This window comes from Canis lupus, chromosome 14, assembly GCF_011100685.1.
Source record: "Canis lupus familiaris isolate Mischka breed German Shepherd chromosome 14, alternate assembly UU_Cfam_GSD_1.0, whole genome shotgun sequence".
NCBI lineage: Eukaryota > Metazoa > Chordata > Mammalia > Carnivora > Canidae > Canis > Canis lupus.
In genome coordinates this window covers 47842360-47860854 of record NC_049235.1, presented here as the reverse complement: position 1 = coordinate 47860854, position 18495 = coordinate 47842360, and the positions used below count along the sequence as shown (strand labels likewise).

The following is an 18495-nucleotide window of genomic DNA, read 5'->3' as shown; positions in this document are numbered from 1 at the left end:
TGATGACGATGATAATGTAGTAACTGACAGGTACTGACTACTTATTAGGCTCCAGGCACTGTGCTTTATAAAGATTGGCCAAATTTTCTGAACAAAACCGTGAAGTAGACATTATTATTTTTACCCCATTTAAAAATGAGGCTTAGTAACAAGTTAAATGATTTGCCCACATCACCCAGCCAGAGGGTAGACAGAGCCAGCATGTCAACACAAGTCCATCCGACTGTAGAGCTTGTAATTTTAATCTCTTTACTAGTCAAACAATAGTCTGGAAACTAGATTTCATACTGGATTTTCTCGCTTCTCTCACAATTCCTGTAAGATATATTTAAATTTTCTAGCTTCTTTCCCCAAAGACTTTTTAAAGATCACTTGTCTTCTTTATGTTTTCCTTTCTTGTGTCTTTCCCAAGATACTAGTGATTCACGGCCAGCATTTTTTAGTCTTCTTTTTGAGTATTAGTTAAGATCTCAACTTTCATATACTTTTGATGTGAAAATTTATGAAGAATGAGAATTAGGTAGTACTCTGCCCTGAATGAAAGATGAAAGTGTTTTTAGTAATGTTGAGACTGTTTTTCTTTGAAAGACTAACCCTGGAAATGTTCAGATTTTATAAGATTGTCATAGAAGAATGGTTGATTCTATTGTGTGTGCTTAAAAATTGGGTTAATTTCTTTATCTACATTGCAATTATAATTTAATGATTAGTCTGAAGACATACTTTCCACTCTGAGTTTTCCTGCCAAACCACCAAATGGTCTTTGAGAAGCCAAGGAGCCCCCTCTGCCTTGCCTTCTCAGCCTGTCAGATGTTGACCCTGCATGCTGTACCTTTATCCCTCAGCATGTGAAGGAGAAATGAACACAGGGAAAGAGGATTTGTAAGCACAGAGGTGTCTGTATAAATTTATGTCAATGAGTGAAAGCTGTTTAGAATTAGATGTGGTACTTCTCTTGCAATTTCATTTGGAAATCAATTATCAAAAAACAGGTCATGGTCAATAAGATAACTTATTACTCATCTCAGAGTAATGAGAGGCTATTTATTTTCATTATCCCTGTTTGTTTTTTTACAGTCCATCAATATTATGGAACTGACTTTACAGAAATATGGAAGTTATGAAAAATTTGAGCAGGCCACAGGTGGCAGCCTGCTATCTAAAACTCGTATCTGGAGTCATGTTCGGAAGTACATGATGAAAGAAGGCTGTCTGGGTGAGGTATGAATCGGGAGTGACACGAGATGGTATTGGCATTTTAACTGTTCATTAAATTAGTCACCCATTAAATCAAATTGTTATGTTCAGTTTGTGTTCTTCTTTACTTACTACTATTTCTGTATAGCTTGTGGGATTATGGGAATTATTTTATGAAAATTAATAATGAAGCAATTTGCCTCAGTGGCCGCCTTTTATAAGCAGCCAGTTCACAATGGCCAAGCAGTGAAGCGGACTGTGGCTTGTGTACCTTCCTTTGCATCATTTTAACCTGGGGTGGGGTGGGGTGGGGGCGGGGGGCTGCATTTGAGAGCAGCGGCAGCACTGCCTGCTCAGGACAGCCCTCTACTTTCCTTCTATCCAGGAAGGGTCCTTGAGTTCCCCGTGCTCAAAAGTGGAAGGGTCAAAAGTGATTGGCTCTTCATTTCATCTTCTAGAATTCTTGGAGAGTCAAATTGGTACAAGCAAAATAAAAACGTATTGATTTATGGGTCTGTTGTTTCCTGAGAAAGCTTCCTCTCCCCAGCCTTTACATTTTGTTGTATATATATAATATATGTGCTTTTTTCCCTCTTAACTCCTCAGATTGTAGTTCATCTCACTGAAGACCTGCTTTCCCGAGCTTCAATGACAGTGGTAAATGGGTGCCCGACGCTGACCATCAATGTTTCCACTGCACGTGAGCACTGGCTGGAGGGAATGCTGAGGCATGAAATAGGTAGGGGCAGCCCTTCTCCATTTGTTCACTTGTAGTATCAGAAATGAGCTGCAAAGAAACATTCTTTTATTCTTTTTTTTTTCTTAGCGGTACTTGACAAAGGTAATAAAATTGTTAGGTTTCATAATGTCTCACTTCAAATGAGATTTTTTAGGATACTGTGTAACTGTATTAAGCTTGGAAAGTCTAACTCCTGGATTTCAGTTCCCCCACATTTCTGAAACTGAGGGAAATGGAACTCTGCCCTCTGAGATTCTTTTCAATATCAAGTCTATGATTCTTCCCCTTAAAATAGATGCTATAAAAGTTGAACCTCTTTGAATAAGACGCGTGATCCTTCTGAGGCAGAGTACCTCCTTCAGAAGGCTTTAGGGTCAGGTCATTTTCCACTTTGTTTTGATTCCTAGGTACACATTAATTAGGTTTTAGAACTGTTGGTAGAATCTTTTTTGGATAAGAATTAAAATGAAAATGTCATTTCCTGTTTTTCACGCACCTTTTCTTCTCCATAGGCACACATTATTTTCGAGGTATTAACAACCTTCAGCAACCATGGAACAGTTGGACTGGCCGTAAAAAACATGAGCTAAAGCCAAACAATCCCACAGAGGAAGGACTGGCAAGTATTCACAGTGTCCTTTTTAGAAAAGACCCCTTTTTATGGAGGGCTGCCCTCCTCTACTACACTGTTTACCGAGCCAGCCAAATGTCTTTTTGCGAACTCTTCAAAGATATTGGAAAATTTGTCAAGGACCCCAATACGAGATGGGATTATTGTGTACGGGCCAAGAGGGGATGGACTGATACTTCTCAGCCAGGTGGGTGTCTCTTGACTACAGATTTGCTGACGTATGGTTAGTTGTCTGTTGATTTTGATTACATATTTATCCACTGATCAGAGAAATCATTCACTTATGAAAAAAGTAAACCTTTGTTACTTGAGGTCAGTGCTAATTTTCCCAAACCGCATTTTGTTAGCATTCTTTTTCAGATCTCATTTTGAAAAATTTCAGACCTACAGAAGAATGGAAATGATAGAATTAACACTCATATTACCCATTCTCTAGATTCAGCAATTGTTAACATTTTGCCACGTCTGCTTTTTCTTGCTCTGATTTTAAAAACAGCTTTACTGAGATATAATTCACATGACATACAGTTTGCCCATTAAAATGTACAGTCCATGGGTTTTTAGAATATTCATGTAGTTGTGCAGCTATCACCACTATCTAATTCTAGAACATTTTCATAACCCCAAAAAGAAACCTGTACCCATTAACAGCCATTCTCCATTTCTTCTTTCCCAAGCTCCCAGCTCTAAGTAACCATTAATCTACTTTTATAGATTTGCCCCTATTGGACATTTCATACAGATGGGATCATATAATATAGAATCCTGTGTGTCTGGCTTCTTTCACTGATCATAATGTTTTTAAGGTTCATCCCTATGGTGGCATATATCAGTATTCAGTCCTTTTTACTGATGAAGAATATTCTATTGCATATATAGAACACATTTAATTTTTCTACTCACCATTAATGGACATTTAAGTTGTTTTCACACTTTTTAGCTATTATAGTGTCACCATGAACATTTGGGTAAAAGTTTATATTTTTAATTCTCTTGGGTATATACTTAGGAGTAGAATTGTTTGGCATATGGTAACTCTCTGTTTAACCTTTTGAGGAACTGCCAGAATGTTCTCCAAAGTGAATGCAACATTTTTTATTCCCACAAGCAGTATATGGGGTTCTAAGTTTTCCACATCCTCACCAACGCTTACCAATACTAATATTTTCATTTTTTGAATTATTATTATAATGGTCCTAATGGGTATCTCATTGTGATTTCTTGTTTTGTTAATTTTTTTATTGTTTAAAAATTCCAGTGTGATTAATAACACCAGTACAGTGTTCTATTAATTTCAGGGGTACAATATAGTGGTTGTGCTTATCATGATAAGTGTACTCAGAATCCCCTTCACCTATTTCACCCAAACCCTCACCCACCTCCCTGCTGGTACCCATCACTTTGTTCTTTATATTTAAGAGTCTGGTTTTTATGTTTTTCTTTCTTTGTTTTGTTTCTTAAATTCCATATATAAGTGAAACTCTATGGTACTTCTCTTTCTCTGACTTATTTTACTTAGTATTATACACTCTAGATCCATCCATGTTGTTTCAAATGGCAAGATTTCATTCTTTTTTTTTTTTTTTTTTTTTAAGATTTTATTTATTTATTCATGAGAGAGAAAGAGAGAGGCAGAGACACAGGCAGAGGAAGAAGCAGGCTCCATGCAGGGAGCCCGATGTGGGACTCCATCCTGGGTCTCCAGGATCACGCCCCTAGCTGAAGGCAGGCACTAAATCACTGAGCTACCCAGGGATCCCAAGATTTCATTCTTTATTATGATTAATAATCCAGTATATGTGTGTGTGTCTGTGCGCGCGCGCGTGCATGTCTGTGTGTATAAACATATGTACGTTTGTATATAAAAGCACATACATAAACACATACCACATCATCTTTATCCATTCATCTATTAGTATGCAGGTTGCTTCCATAATCTGGCTATTGTAAATAATGCTTCAGTAAACATAGGGGTACATATACCTTAAAATTTGTGTTTTTGTATTCTTTGGGTAAATACCCACTAATGCGATTACAGTATTATATGGTAATTCTGATTTTTTTTTTTTTTTTGGTAATTCTGATTTTTTGAAGAACATCATACTGCCTTCCACTGTAACTGCATCAATTTGCATTCCCACCAACAGTGCATCAGGGTTCCTTTTCCTCTGCATTCTCACCTTGTTTCTTGTGTTTTTGATTTTAGCCATTTTGACAGGTGTGAGGCGATATCTTGTGGTTTTGATTTGCCTTTCCCTAAAGAAGAGTGATGTCAAGTATCTTTTCATGTGTCTGTTGGCCATTTGTAGGTTGTCTTTTTTTTAAATTTATTTAAATTCAATTTAACATGTAGTGTATTATTTTTAGAGTTAGAATTTAGTGATTTATCAGTTGCATATAATACCCAGTGCTCATTATATCAAGTGTCCTCCTTAATGCCCATCTTACCCAGTTACCCCATTTCCCCACTGCCTCCCCTCTAGCATGTGTGTCTTTATTTTTTTTAAAAGATTTTATTTATTCCTGAGAGACACAGAGGTAGAGACATAGCAGAGGGAGAAGCAGACTCCCTGGGAGGAGCCTGATGGGGGACTCAATCCCGGGACCCTGTGATCATGCCCTGAGCCGAAGGCAGACCGCTTCGGTGGTTCAACCGCTGAACCACCCAGGCGTCCCCTTTTTTAGAAAAATGTCTGTTCATGTCTTCTGCCCACTTTTAATTGGATTATTTTTAATTGGGTTATTTAGTGCCAATAGTTTATTTTTGCTTTTGCTTCCCCCTTGCCTCAGGAGACCTATCTAGAAAAATGTTGCTATGGCCAGTGTCAAAGAAATTATTGCCTCATTCTCTTCTATGATTTTTGTAGTTTCAGGTCTCACATTTAGGTACTTAATTCATTTTGAGGTTATTTTTATGTATAGAGTAAGAAAGTGGTCCTGTTTTCCCAACATCATTTGTTGAAGATACTTTTTCCTGTTACATATTCTTGCCTCCTTTGTCAAAGATTAATTAACCGTATTATCATGGGTTTATTTCTGGGCTATTCTGTTCCAGTGATCTATGTGTCTATTTTTGTGCCAGTACCATACTATTTTGATTACTAGAGCTTGGTAATGTATCTGGAAATCTAGGATTATGATAACCTCCAGTTTTATTATTTTTCAGATTATTTTGACTCTTGGGGGTCTTATGTGATTCCATACAGATTTTAAGATTATTTATTCTGGTTCTGTGAAAAATGCTATTGATATTTTGATAGGGATTGCCAAGTAGTATGGACATTTTAATATTATTTTACAAATCCACAACCATGGAATATCTTTCTATTTGTGTCATCTTCAGTTTCTTTAATCAGTGTTTTATAATTTTCAGAGTACAGGTCTTTCACCTCTTTGGTTAAGTTTATTCCTAGGTATTTTATTATCTTTGGTGCAATTGTAAATGGGATTTTCTTTCTTAATTTCTCTTTTTGCTGCTTTGTTATTTGTGTGTAGAATTTTTATATATTGATTTTGTATCCTACAACCTTACTGAATTCATTTATTAGTTCTAGGAGACTTGGTGGAGTCTCTATGTTATATTAAGTTGATGGTCACTTAAGTTTGAACCCATATAAAAAGCATTAAATTTGTACTTCTCACCACTTTTTAGGTATGTGGAGTCATACTTCACATCCCTTTATTTTATGAATCCTTTGATTTTTATAGATTTGCTTAATTTTACTGCTTTTGTGCTTCCTACTTTTCTTATTCATGCTTATGGTCTTTCCTTTCTGCTTAGAGAGTCACCTTTAATATTTCTTGTAAGGCTGGTTTAGTGTCATGAATTCCCTTAATTTTAATTGTCTTGGAAACTCTCTCTCCTTCTATTCTGAATGATGGCATTGCTGGATTGAGTATTCTTGTTTGCAAGTTTTTTCCCCAGCACTTTGAATATATATCATGCCACTCTTCTTGCCTGCAAAGTTTTTGCTAAAAAAATCAGCAGATAGGGGCAGCCCAGTGGCTCAGTGGTTTAGTGCCACCTTCAGCCCAGGGCCTGATCCTGGAGACCCTGGATCAAGTCCCACGTCAGGCTCCTTGCATGGAGCCTGCTTCTCCCACTGCCTGTGTCTCTGCCTCTCTCTCTCTCTCTCTCTTTCTCTCTCTCTCCCTCATGAATAAATAAAATCTTAAAAAAAAAAGAGAAAGAAAAAAATCAGCAGATAGTATGATAGTTTTATGGGGTTCCCTTGTATGTAACTGTTTTCCTTTCCCTTGCTGGTTTTAAAATTCTCTCTTAAAAAAAAATAAAATTTTCTCTTGATCTCAACTTCTTGACATTGTAATTACTATGTGTCTTGGTGTGGACCTCCTTGGGTTGATTTTATCAGGAGCCACTTGTACCTCCTGGATCCGGATTTCTGTTTCCTTCCGCAGATTAGGGAGATTTTCAGCTATTATTTCTTCAGCTTTTCTGCCCTCTTCTCTGTCTTCGCCTTCTTAGTATCCTTTTAATGAGAAGATTATTATGCATAAAGGTGTTGCTGAGTTCCTTTAATCTAGTTTCATTTTTTATTATTCATTTTCCTCTCTTCTGTTCAGCTTCTTGCTTTCCATTACTCTGTTCTCCAGTCACTGATCCATTCTTCTGCTTCCTCTAGTCTACTATTTATTCCGTCTACTGTATTTTTCATATCAGTTATTGAGTTCTTCATCTCTGATTGGTTCTTTATGTTTTCTTTTTGTTGAGGGTCTCACTGAGATACTCCATTCTCAAGTCTGTGAATATCTCTACGACATTTAAGTTTTCTGTCAGGGGGATCCCTGGGTGGCTCAGTGATTTAGTGCCTGCCTTTGGCCCAGGGCATGATCCTGGAGACCCGGGATCGAGTCCCACATCGGGCTCTCTGCATGGAGCCTGCTTCTCCCTCTGCCTGTGTTTCTGCCTCTCTGTATCTCTGTGTATCTCTTATGAATAAATAAATAGAATCTTAAAAAAAATAATAAATTCTCTGTCAGGCATATTGCATAAACAGTTTTGTTTAGCTCTTTTGCTATAACTTTGTCCTGTTCTTTTATTGGGGAAATATTCCTCCGTCTTCTCATTTTTTCTGACTCTGTAGTCTGTGTTAGGAAAGTCAGCTACATCTGTCTTCTGCACTTGAGAGTAGTGGCCTGGTGAAAAAGAGATTCTGTAGTGCTGTGTAGTTGGGGCAGGGCACATGATGCTAGGAAGATCCACAGTGGTCTGCTGGAGGGGACATATAGCTGTCTGGAAAAACTTCTGTGGAGGCCAGGTTGGAGGGGATGGGGCAACAGAAGATTGCAGGGGTAGGTCTGCTGTGTGATGTATCTAGGCTGGGGCGGGAAGAGGAATGGCACCTAACACTCTTTTTCTTAGAGCAGTCTCCTAAAGATCCCTACCCCTCCAGCCCACATTCTGACATTAGTAAATATATCTCCTTCCCATATCCCCTAACTAATGCTATTTCTATTACTGTATCTCTGTGGGGCTGGTTGTTATGCTGACTCTTTACGGGCGGGGACTCAGTTTTCTCTTGCCCTCTGGGTCTCCCAAAGTTGAGCTTGGTGATTTTTAAACTTCTGTGTTAAGTCCCACGTCATATCAGAACTCATGAAGTTAGGCCCTCTGGCTTTCAAAGCCAAATATTATAGGGATTTGTCTTTGCAGTATGGGTCCCTTATGTTGGGGTTTCTGGTATGGGGTCTGCTCCTCTTCCTTCAAAGTTCTGTTTTCCTGTAGTATTTTAAAGTCAATTCCAGACATAATGTCCTTTTACCTGTAAGTACTTCAATATGTATCTAACTGATAAGGACAGTTTTATTCTCCCTGAAAAGTAGGAATAGCTCATGAGATCTGAGCCTGGTTTAAAAGTGTCCCACTTTTTCTCCGTAATTCCCATGCTATTAGCATACCTAAAAATTATTAATTAATTTCTTAATGCATGACATAATTTGATAGAACTTTAGTCCATTTAATAGAGCAGAATTTTAGAATAAATTTACACAAGTTAGGGGATCCCTGGGTGGCGCAGCGGTTTGGCGCCTGCCTTTGGCTCAGGGCGCGATCCCGGAGACCCGGGATCGAATCCCACATCGGGCTCCCAGTGCATGGAGCCTGCTTCTCCCTCTGCCTGTGTCTCTGCCTCTCTCTCTCTCTGTGTGTGAATAAATAAATTATTTATTTATTTATCATAAATAAAAATTAAAAAAAAAATTTATACAAGTTATGTCAAGATGGAAGAAAAGTTTTCTTTGTAAGTGGAATACTCTTGTAACTAGGCTCAGATCTCATGAATCTTCTTCCATATTTTCTTCTATTTTTTTTAAACCTCCATATTAAAATTCGGTTCTAATCGTTGTTTCATATGGAAGAAGAGTATCAGTGTCATCTTAGCTATTTATAATGAGGTAAGGGGTAGTATTTTTAAAACCCAGAAGTTTTTTGAGATCCCATATTTCCACATTGCCCCCTATGAAACTTACTACTCCATAGCATCCACCCCTGCTGCTCCAAGTGCCTCCATGCACATGGGAGTTCAGGTTATGATCAAATGGTGGGAGTGCAGATGACATATTTGTAAGAGTCACAGATTTTTAATTATTGTTTCTTTATAATTAGAAAAAAACTGCTCTTTAATTATGGGAATGGGGATCTGGGAAGAAGAAGATCTTAAAGGGAAGGTAACAGTCTGCACATTATCCTGGTACTTCTAAGACCTTGCATTTTATGTTATGAAGATGGTTAATTCTAATTTGCCATGTTTATTTTTATTTAGGACTGATGCCTACAGTAAAGGGAATGCATTAGTATCTAATTACTTAGTGATTTTTTTAGATATCAGAAAACAAAAGCTATTGTATTCCTCCAGGGTGCTTCAGTAAAGATCAGGTATACTTGGATGGTATCCTGCAAATCCTCCGATACAGAGAGACCATTGACTTTCATCTACTGACTGCTCTGGGGAAGGTGAGTGAAACCAATGGCATGTAGCCTCCAACATACCAGGTCATCATTCCTCAGTCTCAATTTAATGATTAAATAGGGTTCAGATTCAAATTGTTGGTATACTATGTGTGTTGGGGTAAGTTTCCGTTATGTGGTAACTGGAGGGAAGAAATAATGGTTGTCACAAAACCAAACTGCAAAATTTCTTTGAAGGGAATAGGAAATTTGGCAATGTATTATATGGTTTTATTTTTTTGGTTTTATTTTTATATACATGTTTTCTAAAACATTTTAGAGTAAGCTGCAAGTATAACACTTCCCCCCCTTTCATCCAACATGATTATGTGATTTCTTAAGAAATGGATCACTGATTCAATATAGTATCTGAAAAACAGTCTACTTCATTTTTCTCAGATTATTCTCAAAATGTCCTTTGTAGCTATTTTTTTGAGAGGATTCAATCAGGATTCATGCCTTGCATTTTGTTGTAATATTAATCTATTAATCTGTAACAGTCTGCTTTGTACCACCCCCAACTGAATCATTTTGTTTTTTTCTGACATAAGAGTCCAGGACAGCTTTCTCGAGAAACTCTACAGTCTGGATTATCATTTGTTTTCTTGCAGTTAGATTCAGGTTAAATATTTTTACCAAGAATACTACATAAGTGACTTGTATATTTTACATTGCATCACATTAGAAAGCACATACATGATTTTGTCCTGTGATCAGTTATGTTGTTTGTTCACTTGGGTAAGTTACAGTCAGATCTCTCCCTTATAAAAGTTCCTTTCTTTTTTTTTATTAAATCAGTAATCTGTGGGGTAATACCTGAGAATGTACTCTTCCTTAACAACCTTTTGAGGAATGGTTTTAACATCCATTGATGATCTTTGCCCATATCAGTTAACTACACTAGTGGTAGCAAATAGAGAATTTCAAATTTAATTCAGTATTACTATGGACTTCCTGTTTTTTATTCAACCCTTCCAGTAGCTGCTTCTGTGTTTTAAAAAACATGTCACCTTGTTTTCTGGCAAAGTAAAATGTTCTGGATCCATCTTACACTTTTTCTACCCAAATCTGAGATATTTTTCTGAGGAAGCCTTAATTCCTTTTAGTGAAAATGGTATTTAGAAAACTATCTGAGGGCTAGGTGTGCTCATTACTACTGGAATATTGATGCTTCTAGGCCTTTCCAGTGAGCAAATCATATATTTGTTTTAAATCATAAGGGCATTCTAATTCAAATGAGACACTGCAAGTTTTTTACACTTCCCTTCGCATTCCATACACATCTCCTTTATCTTTAAATGAGAACTGTATTTACCAACTCCAATATTATAATATTATATTATATTTACTCATTCTTTCCTATAATAAACTCAGGATAGTTTAAGAATTACTGCTACTAAACAGTGGTCATACAAAGAAATCAAAGAGGAAATCAGAAATTACCTGGAGACAAATGAATATGAAAACACAATGGCCCAAAACCTTTGGGACACAGCAAAAGCAGTTCTAAGAAGGAAGTTTATAGTGATACAGGCCTACCTTAAGAAACAAAATCTGAAAACAACCTAACCTTATACCTAAAGGAACTACAAAAGAAAGCCCAAAGCTAGTAGAAGAAATACAGACTGAAAAACAGCAGAAAAGATCAGTGAAACCAGGATATGTTTTTTTTTTTAAAGATAAAATTATCAATTTATCTTAACATTTAGCCAGACTCCTTAAGAAGAGAGGACCCAAATCAGAAATGAAAGAGGAGAAATAACAACCAATACCACAGAACTACAAAGAAAATATTTTGAAAAATTACATGCCAACAAACTGGGCTATCTAGAAGAAATGGATAAATTCCTAGAAATATCCAATCCTCTGAAACTGTATCAGGAAGAAGTATTTTATTTTTGGAGATTTTATTTGCTTAAGAGTGAGAGAGCAGAAGCCAGTGAGGAGAGGGAGAGGGAAAAGCAGACACCCCACTGAGTAGGGAGCCCATTGCAAAGCTCAATCCCAAGATCCCGGGATCATGACCTGAGCTGAAGGGAGATGCTTAACCACTGAGCCACCTAGGCTCCCTGAAGTAGAGAATTTTAACAGACTGATTACTAGTAATGAAACTGAATCAGTGATAAATGAATTCCTAACAAACAAAACTCCCAACACCTAGGGCCACATAGCTCCATGGATGAATTCTACCAAATACAAATAAATATAACTGTCAAACTCTCCCAAAAAATAGAAGAGGAAGGAAAATTTCCAAATTCATTCTACAAGGCCAGCATTATCCTGATACTAAAACCAAAGTCACTACAAAAAAAAAAAAAAAGACTACAGGTCAGTATTTCTGATGAACATAGATGTAGAAATCTTACACTAAGACAGTCATTCACCATGATGAGGTGGGATTATTCTTGGGTTGTAAGGGTGGTTCAGTATTCACAAATCATTCATGCTACATCGCATCAATAAGAATAAAAATATTTCAGTAGATAAGGAAAAAGTAAAGTATAACATCCATTCATGATAAAAAACTCTTGACAAAGCAGGCTTAGAGGGAGCTCAACATAATAAAGGCTATAAATTAAAACCCCCACAGCCAACATGATAACCAACAATGAAAAATTGAAATTTTTCCATGTACCCTAAGATCAGGATGTCCATTCTTACCCTTTGTATTCAGCATAGTATTAGGAGTTCCAGCTGCAGAAGTCAGACAAGAAAAACAAATAAAAGGCATCTACATTAGTAAGAAATTTTAAAACCATCAGTATTTACAGATGGCATGGTACTATATACAGAAAACCCTAAGGACTGTACCAAAAAACTATTAGAATAAATGAACTCAGTATAAATTACAGAAATATAATATACAGAAAGTTAATATACAGAAATCTGTTGCATTTCTGTACAATAACAAAGCAGAAAGAGAAACTAAGAAAACTGTCTCATTTATCATACCAAAAAGGATAAAATACCTAGAAATAAATTAACCAATTTATTTCATTGATGAAAGAAATGGATTGGAAGAATTAATTTTGTTAAAATGTCCATACTACCCAAAGCAATCTACAGCTTTAGTGCAATCCCAGTCAAAATACCAGTAGCATTTTTCACAGAACTAGAATAAATAATTCTAAAATTCGTATGGACCACTAACAACCTCAAATACCAAAGCCTTCTTAATGAAGAAGCAAGCTAGAAGTATAATAGCCTCAGATTTCAAGATATATTACAAAACTATAGTAATTGAAACAGTATGGAATTGATACAAAAATAGATACCTAGATTAATGGAACCGGATAGCCTAGATCATTTAATCTGGAACGGAAGCAGAGTATACAGTGGGGAAAAAACATTTCCCTCAATAAATGGTGCTGGGAAAACTGGACAGCTTTATGCAAAATAATGAACGTGGACCACCCTCTTACACCATAAAAATAAACTCAAAATGGATTACACACCAAAAACCTAAAAGGAAACACACAGTTATGTCTTGGACATATTTTTATGGCTATGTCTCCTCAGTCAAGGAAGGAAGAAAAAAAATTACTAAACCACACCAGTATCAACAACAAACCTATTCATTACATGTAGTAATATAAATATTCAAGAAGCACTTGGGAGGCTCAGTTGATTAAGCATCTGCCTTCAGCTAAGGTCATGGTCTTGGGGTCCTAGAATCAAGCCACATGTCCCACTCCCTGCTCAGCGGGGAGTCTGCATCTCCCTCTCTCCCCACTGCTTGTGTTCTCTTTCTCTCTCAAATAGATATATCTTTTTAAAAAAACTTAATAAAGTATAAGTGAACATGATTTCTTTATTTAAAGCCTTTCTACTGAATTAGGAAGTGTTGATCAGAAAACAGTAATTTTTAAATCTAGCCATGTTTTGGAGTTTAAAGTTGCAATGCTAACATATAGAACTTAAGAACTTTCATCTATAAACTCTAAATACCTGTGAAAGACTGGCTTGTTAGGAAATGAAAAAGATCTGAAATTTTATAAAATACTTGCTTACAAAAATTCAAAATAAAAGAATTTAACATAAAACAATTTTATTTCTGAAATTATATAGAAATGGAATTTGATATATAATTGTGCTGAATTTCCAAATTCAGTAATATGGCATTTATATTCTGGCTAGTTCCTGGGTTCTTTCATTAAAATTTAGTCAGAACATTTGTTTAGGTTTGGAGTCTCTCACATATGTATGAAGCATAGGTCCAAGATAGAGTGTTAAATACTGACTTGATTTTTTTTATATGGTCATGGTATGAGCAGACAGATAAATACATTTTCTTTTTTAGTTGCTGCAGGGAGGACAGTGGAAGTGGGGGGAGAGAATTTTGAGCAGGCTCTATGCTCGGTGTGTGAGCCCGATGGAGGGCTTGGTGTTACAACTCTGAGATCATGACTTGAGCCGAAATCTAGAGTCGAGCACTTAACCTACTGAGCCACCCAGGTGCCCCAGTACATTCTTATTTAATACAGTAAAGGAAAGGAAGCCACTGATTTTTGTTATTTTGTAGATATTAAAATAATTTGAAAAAGAGTCCTCATAAAGTTTTTCTTAAGACTTAGGCAAGAAGTTACTTACAATTAAAAATTAACCCCTCTTCCTTTTCTCAGGTCTCTTATGAAGATGTGGATCGCCTAAAAGGATTGGCAGTTATTGAAAACATGAGGGTCCCTCATTTCCTGCAGGATCATGACCGATACATGGAGCATTTAGAGAAAATCATGGAAGTGAATGAACTGACTGACAGGGAACTGAAAGATCTTATATATTAATCAGCATTCTTGCAGACATAGCTAAGCTATACCTCTATGTAAATTACCCGTTAGGTGCAGTTAGCACCAGTATATTTATAAAAGAAGAATGACTGTTTACATGAGTTTTCTGAAGATTGATCTGCAGTATTCAGCTGAATTTTTTAAAGGTTAAGTACAAACTTTAAACTGCTTCCCTAACATGTTTCTGTATGCTGCAGGGGAAAAGTTCCTCCCATTTTTCTCTGAATCTTGAGTCCTAAGAAAATACTACTGGTGAGTGTTTTTGAAGAAGCTTGGTCAAATTGAGTGATAGGCTGCCTGGGCATTAAGCACAGCTCCTTCGCTGCTTCTGCCTGAGTGCCAAGACCAGCCCTGACTAGAGAGTGAATTCCATTGTTGTTTGAACTCCCAAGATTGTATTGTATTTGAAAAATTTGAAAAATAATGGTAATACTCCTTTGAAAAATTAGTTTTGTCATTCTCCCCAAAGCTAGCTATATCTAAGATTTCTTATTTCTCTTATATGTTAAGTAATGTTAAAGAGAGGGGAAAAGTAGTTTTGAAAAGTTTTCATTAGTTATTTTCCACATTGTTTCACCTTATCAGTTTATAGGAACTAAATTAGAGAATTACCTCATTTTGTCCAGTTATTCTCAACTAAACTTTATTTGCTGAAACATGTTATCCCTTCACGATTTTAACTTTTAGAGTCTTTCTCTCCCCATTCCTTTATATAAATGGTAAGTAAAAGTTCCAGAGAGGTTTGTCTACATAGATTAAAATAGCTGGGGAAGAGAGAAGCTACTCACCTTTTTATTCAGTGGAGCGACTAGCAAAACACAGTAGACGAATACAGTTCCTGTAGGCACTCGATACTGACTAGGTCATGTCTGCCATAAAATTGACCATCTGAAAAATGGAATTCCTGGACATTGCTATTTGGTAAACTGGGCTTGTCATGTTGGCTAAGTATATTTTATCAAAATCTTTGACTTCATCAACCCAATAATGACATAGTTTGAATTTCAAAAATGAGAGTTCTGTTTTGCTACATTTCCTCTGCTAAAAGTGTATACACTTAGCTTTGTATTTATCAATTTCAGTGTATAGTTGGATATGTATATATACTTGAGATCAAATGGTTCTTCAAACAATTTAATGGTCAGGAAGAGCACTGCTGTAAACATCCCATTCAAAATTGCTACTGTAATTTTTACCCAAAGCTATCTGAGAGTTGATCTTTACCTCATTTCAGGTTTAAATATGGTGCTAACACTGGTGAATATATACTGCAGACCTGGTCCACATTTGTGCTAGAAAATGATTTTAGGAAATCTTATTCAGGCTAGGTTACGTGAGTTTTCTCATTCACATATTTAGAAGGGCTTGCCTCAAAGAAGAATCTTGCAGCAAACAGGATATATTCTAACTGGCACCTGGTGGTTCTTGCAGAGCCACACATCTCACCTTTGGTAAGCAGCAGGCCAGGCCCTTTGGAGCATCAAAGGCACCCACCATGTGCTATGATAGCTGGCTATCATATGTGGCTTGTAGATCTCTGCAGGGTTGGAGTACATTGTGCCAACACTAACCAGATACTGGAAAACCACTCTTGACCCTTCAAGCATATTTCCTTGTAGCAGAGTCATCCAGTTTCAGCTTTGGTGTAGCATTTTCTAATTCATCTTCAAACTTATCAAAGATAAAACACGGTGAAAACCAGGTTTTATTAACTGGAATAGAAGTATAGACAGAAATGGCAATATTTATGTCCTGTGATTTAAGCCTAAATGCTTATAAACTCAACATTTGCAGGCAATAATACTGCTAATCTTATGTTATAGTTTAAATGTAAAGGAAAATCACAGTAGCCTTAATATCCTGTTGGTAGGATTATTTACAGTGATTCTAGTCTCTGAATTTTGAAATGTGTATTCTCTATGTGATTTGGAAAAGGAAACACTTTCTTGCCTTACTGCTTTGGTATAAAGAAAAAAAATAATACTGTCCGGACAAAAAAAAAAAAAAAAAAAAACCTTAAATCACATTGATTGTCTTAAGATATTTTAAAAGTTAGCAATGAACCAAAAATAGGTTTCAGATTAGCAGAATAATTAAAGATTTCTAAGCTTTGAAAGTTGGGATTGAAGATTTAATTAATGTTTATTCTTTCCTGAAATAGCATTAAGGTCAGTTTTGTTCCCTTGAAACTGAAGTTTTAATAAATATAAAACTATAGCAACAGTACTTAGGAGAATAGTTGAAGGTTGCAGTAATTTTAAGAGTTACTTGGTATAGGCTATTGATTAGGATTTCATCAGTCTTGTCCACTGTCATTCTAACGTATCAAATACAAATTCTGATAAACGGTTAGGTTTTCACATCAGATGGGACTCAAAGTAAAGTGTTTGTAGAAGTAAACCCATAAGTCTTCATTTCTTTATATTTTCACCTTTGTAAAAATGTTTAAAATTTGTATTGTGTTTTGTATATATCTGGACATTTTAGGTTAGGTTATAGTAGAAATAGCACTGAGGGTCTCAAATGAAATGTGTGAATATGTATGCATGCAAACTTATGTTCTTTGAAAACTTAATTATATTTTTATTGTGGTATTTGTGTTTTTATTGTGTGGTAATTAGTGAAAAGTAGTTATTGATCATGTTTATCTTCTAATATCCCTAATACCCTGTTTATAAGGAAATACTCCACCTTTCCCCTAATTAGGTTAGCTTATACTCTCATGGGTGTAGAAAGAAGGGAATAGGTTTCTCCTATTAAAAGTTAGCAATGAACCAAAAATAGTTTCAGATTAGCAGAATAATTAAAGATTTCTAAGCTTTGAAAGTTGGGATTGAAGATTTAATTAATGTTTATTCTTTCCTGAAATAGCATTAAGGTCAGTTTTGTTCCCTTGAAACTGAAGTTTTAATAAATATAAAACTATAGCAACAGTACTTAGGAGAATAGTTGAAGGTTGCAGTAATTTTAAGAGTTACTTGGTATAGGCTATTGATTAGGATTTCATCAGTCTTGTCCACTGTCATTCTAACGTATCAAATACAAATTCTGATAAACGGTTAGGTTTTCACATCAGATGGGACTCAAGGTAAAGTGTTTGTAGAAGTAAACCCATAAGTCTTCATTTCTTTATATTTTCACCTTTGTAAAAATGTTTAAAATTTGTATTGTGTTTTGTATATATCTGGACATTTTAGGTCCAGATTTTATAATTTTGTCTTAATTTACTACCCTGTTCATTGAGTAAACTTCTATGCAGAACTTCCTAAGGAGTAGGATCTGTGCTGAGCCCTCTGATGAGGAAGACAAGAACTGTTCATAGTCCAGTAAGGAAGAGTGGCACAGAATCACATTACAGCATGGCCATCTAATACCTAAAAAGTGCTACCAAAAGATCATAAACCATAATAAATAGGCCTGCTTGTGTGTCTGAAACAGAGAAGAATCACTTGCAAAGTGGTTAGTGTCCTCAATATTTTGTTACCACTCTTTGCAAGGCTTGTGTTTGGAATCTAAGCAGCTTTAGCCCAGGAGGAGGAGTAAACCACATGTACAGCTGCTTGGGTCACAGGCCTGGAGGAGATCCTTTTGGTCTTTGAATTTAAACCTTTACTTGTGAAATCTTGTCATCTGGCTTTGATTTCATCCATTTTTGTTCACTATGATTCTAGTAGCTAAAGGAATTAACGTCTTGAGACTGTTGTCAGGATATGAAATACCAATGTTTGTCAGCTAGCTCTATAAGAGCTTTAAGAAGACAGAATTTGGAGAACACAGGAGGACCATATGGAGTGGAAGCAAGAGGATGGCTATCTCAAGGAAAAGAGAAATGCCTGGAACAGACCCTTCCCTACGACCCTTAGGAGAAACCAGACCTGTCTTGAACCTCTAAAGAAATTGCACCTAGTGAAAGAGGACAAAGCAAAGAGAACAGAAGTTTGACCACTGAGAAGAGACGACTATTGTACTTCTTCCCAGCCATCCAGTTATCCTTATTATAAACAACCAGCTTCAAAATTGATAACAACATGGGTGAATAAGATGTCCCTTATCTGTGCCCCTTCCCCAACCTCCCAATAATAATTTGGCATGGACAAAAATGCTTTTGTGGGAGCTTTGGGATCCAGCAGCACATACCAAGCAAACCAGAAAGAATTTTGCCCACCCATGCATT

The 18495-nt window shown here is 36.2% G+C and overlaps 1 protein-coding gene across 7 annotated transcripts in view; it reads left to right on the top strand.

The window, feature by feature from the left end:
• The window catches only part of KIAA0895 (uncharacterized protein KIAA0895 homolog), a 61584-nt gene extending 44669 nt beyond the window's left edge, over positions 1-16915 (top strand). For all 7 annotated transcript variants that reach the window (XM_038557338.1, XM_038557339.1, XM_038557341.1 and 4 more), the window contains 5 exons: positions 1078-1221; positions 1804-1936; positions 2449-2754; positions 9443-9540; positions 14157-16915. In XM_038557338.1, coding sequence (XP_038413266.1) covers positions 1078-1221; positions 1804-1936; positions 2449-2754; positions 9443-9540; positions 14157-14318 — 843 coding nt within the window. In that variant the 3' untranslated portion in view covers positions 14319-16915. The remainder of the gene's footprint in view (positions 1-1077; positions 1222-1803; positions 1937-2448; positions 2755-9442; positions 9541-14156) is intronic.
• The last annotated feature ends 1580 nt before the right edge of the window (positions 16916-18495 follow it).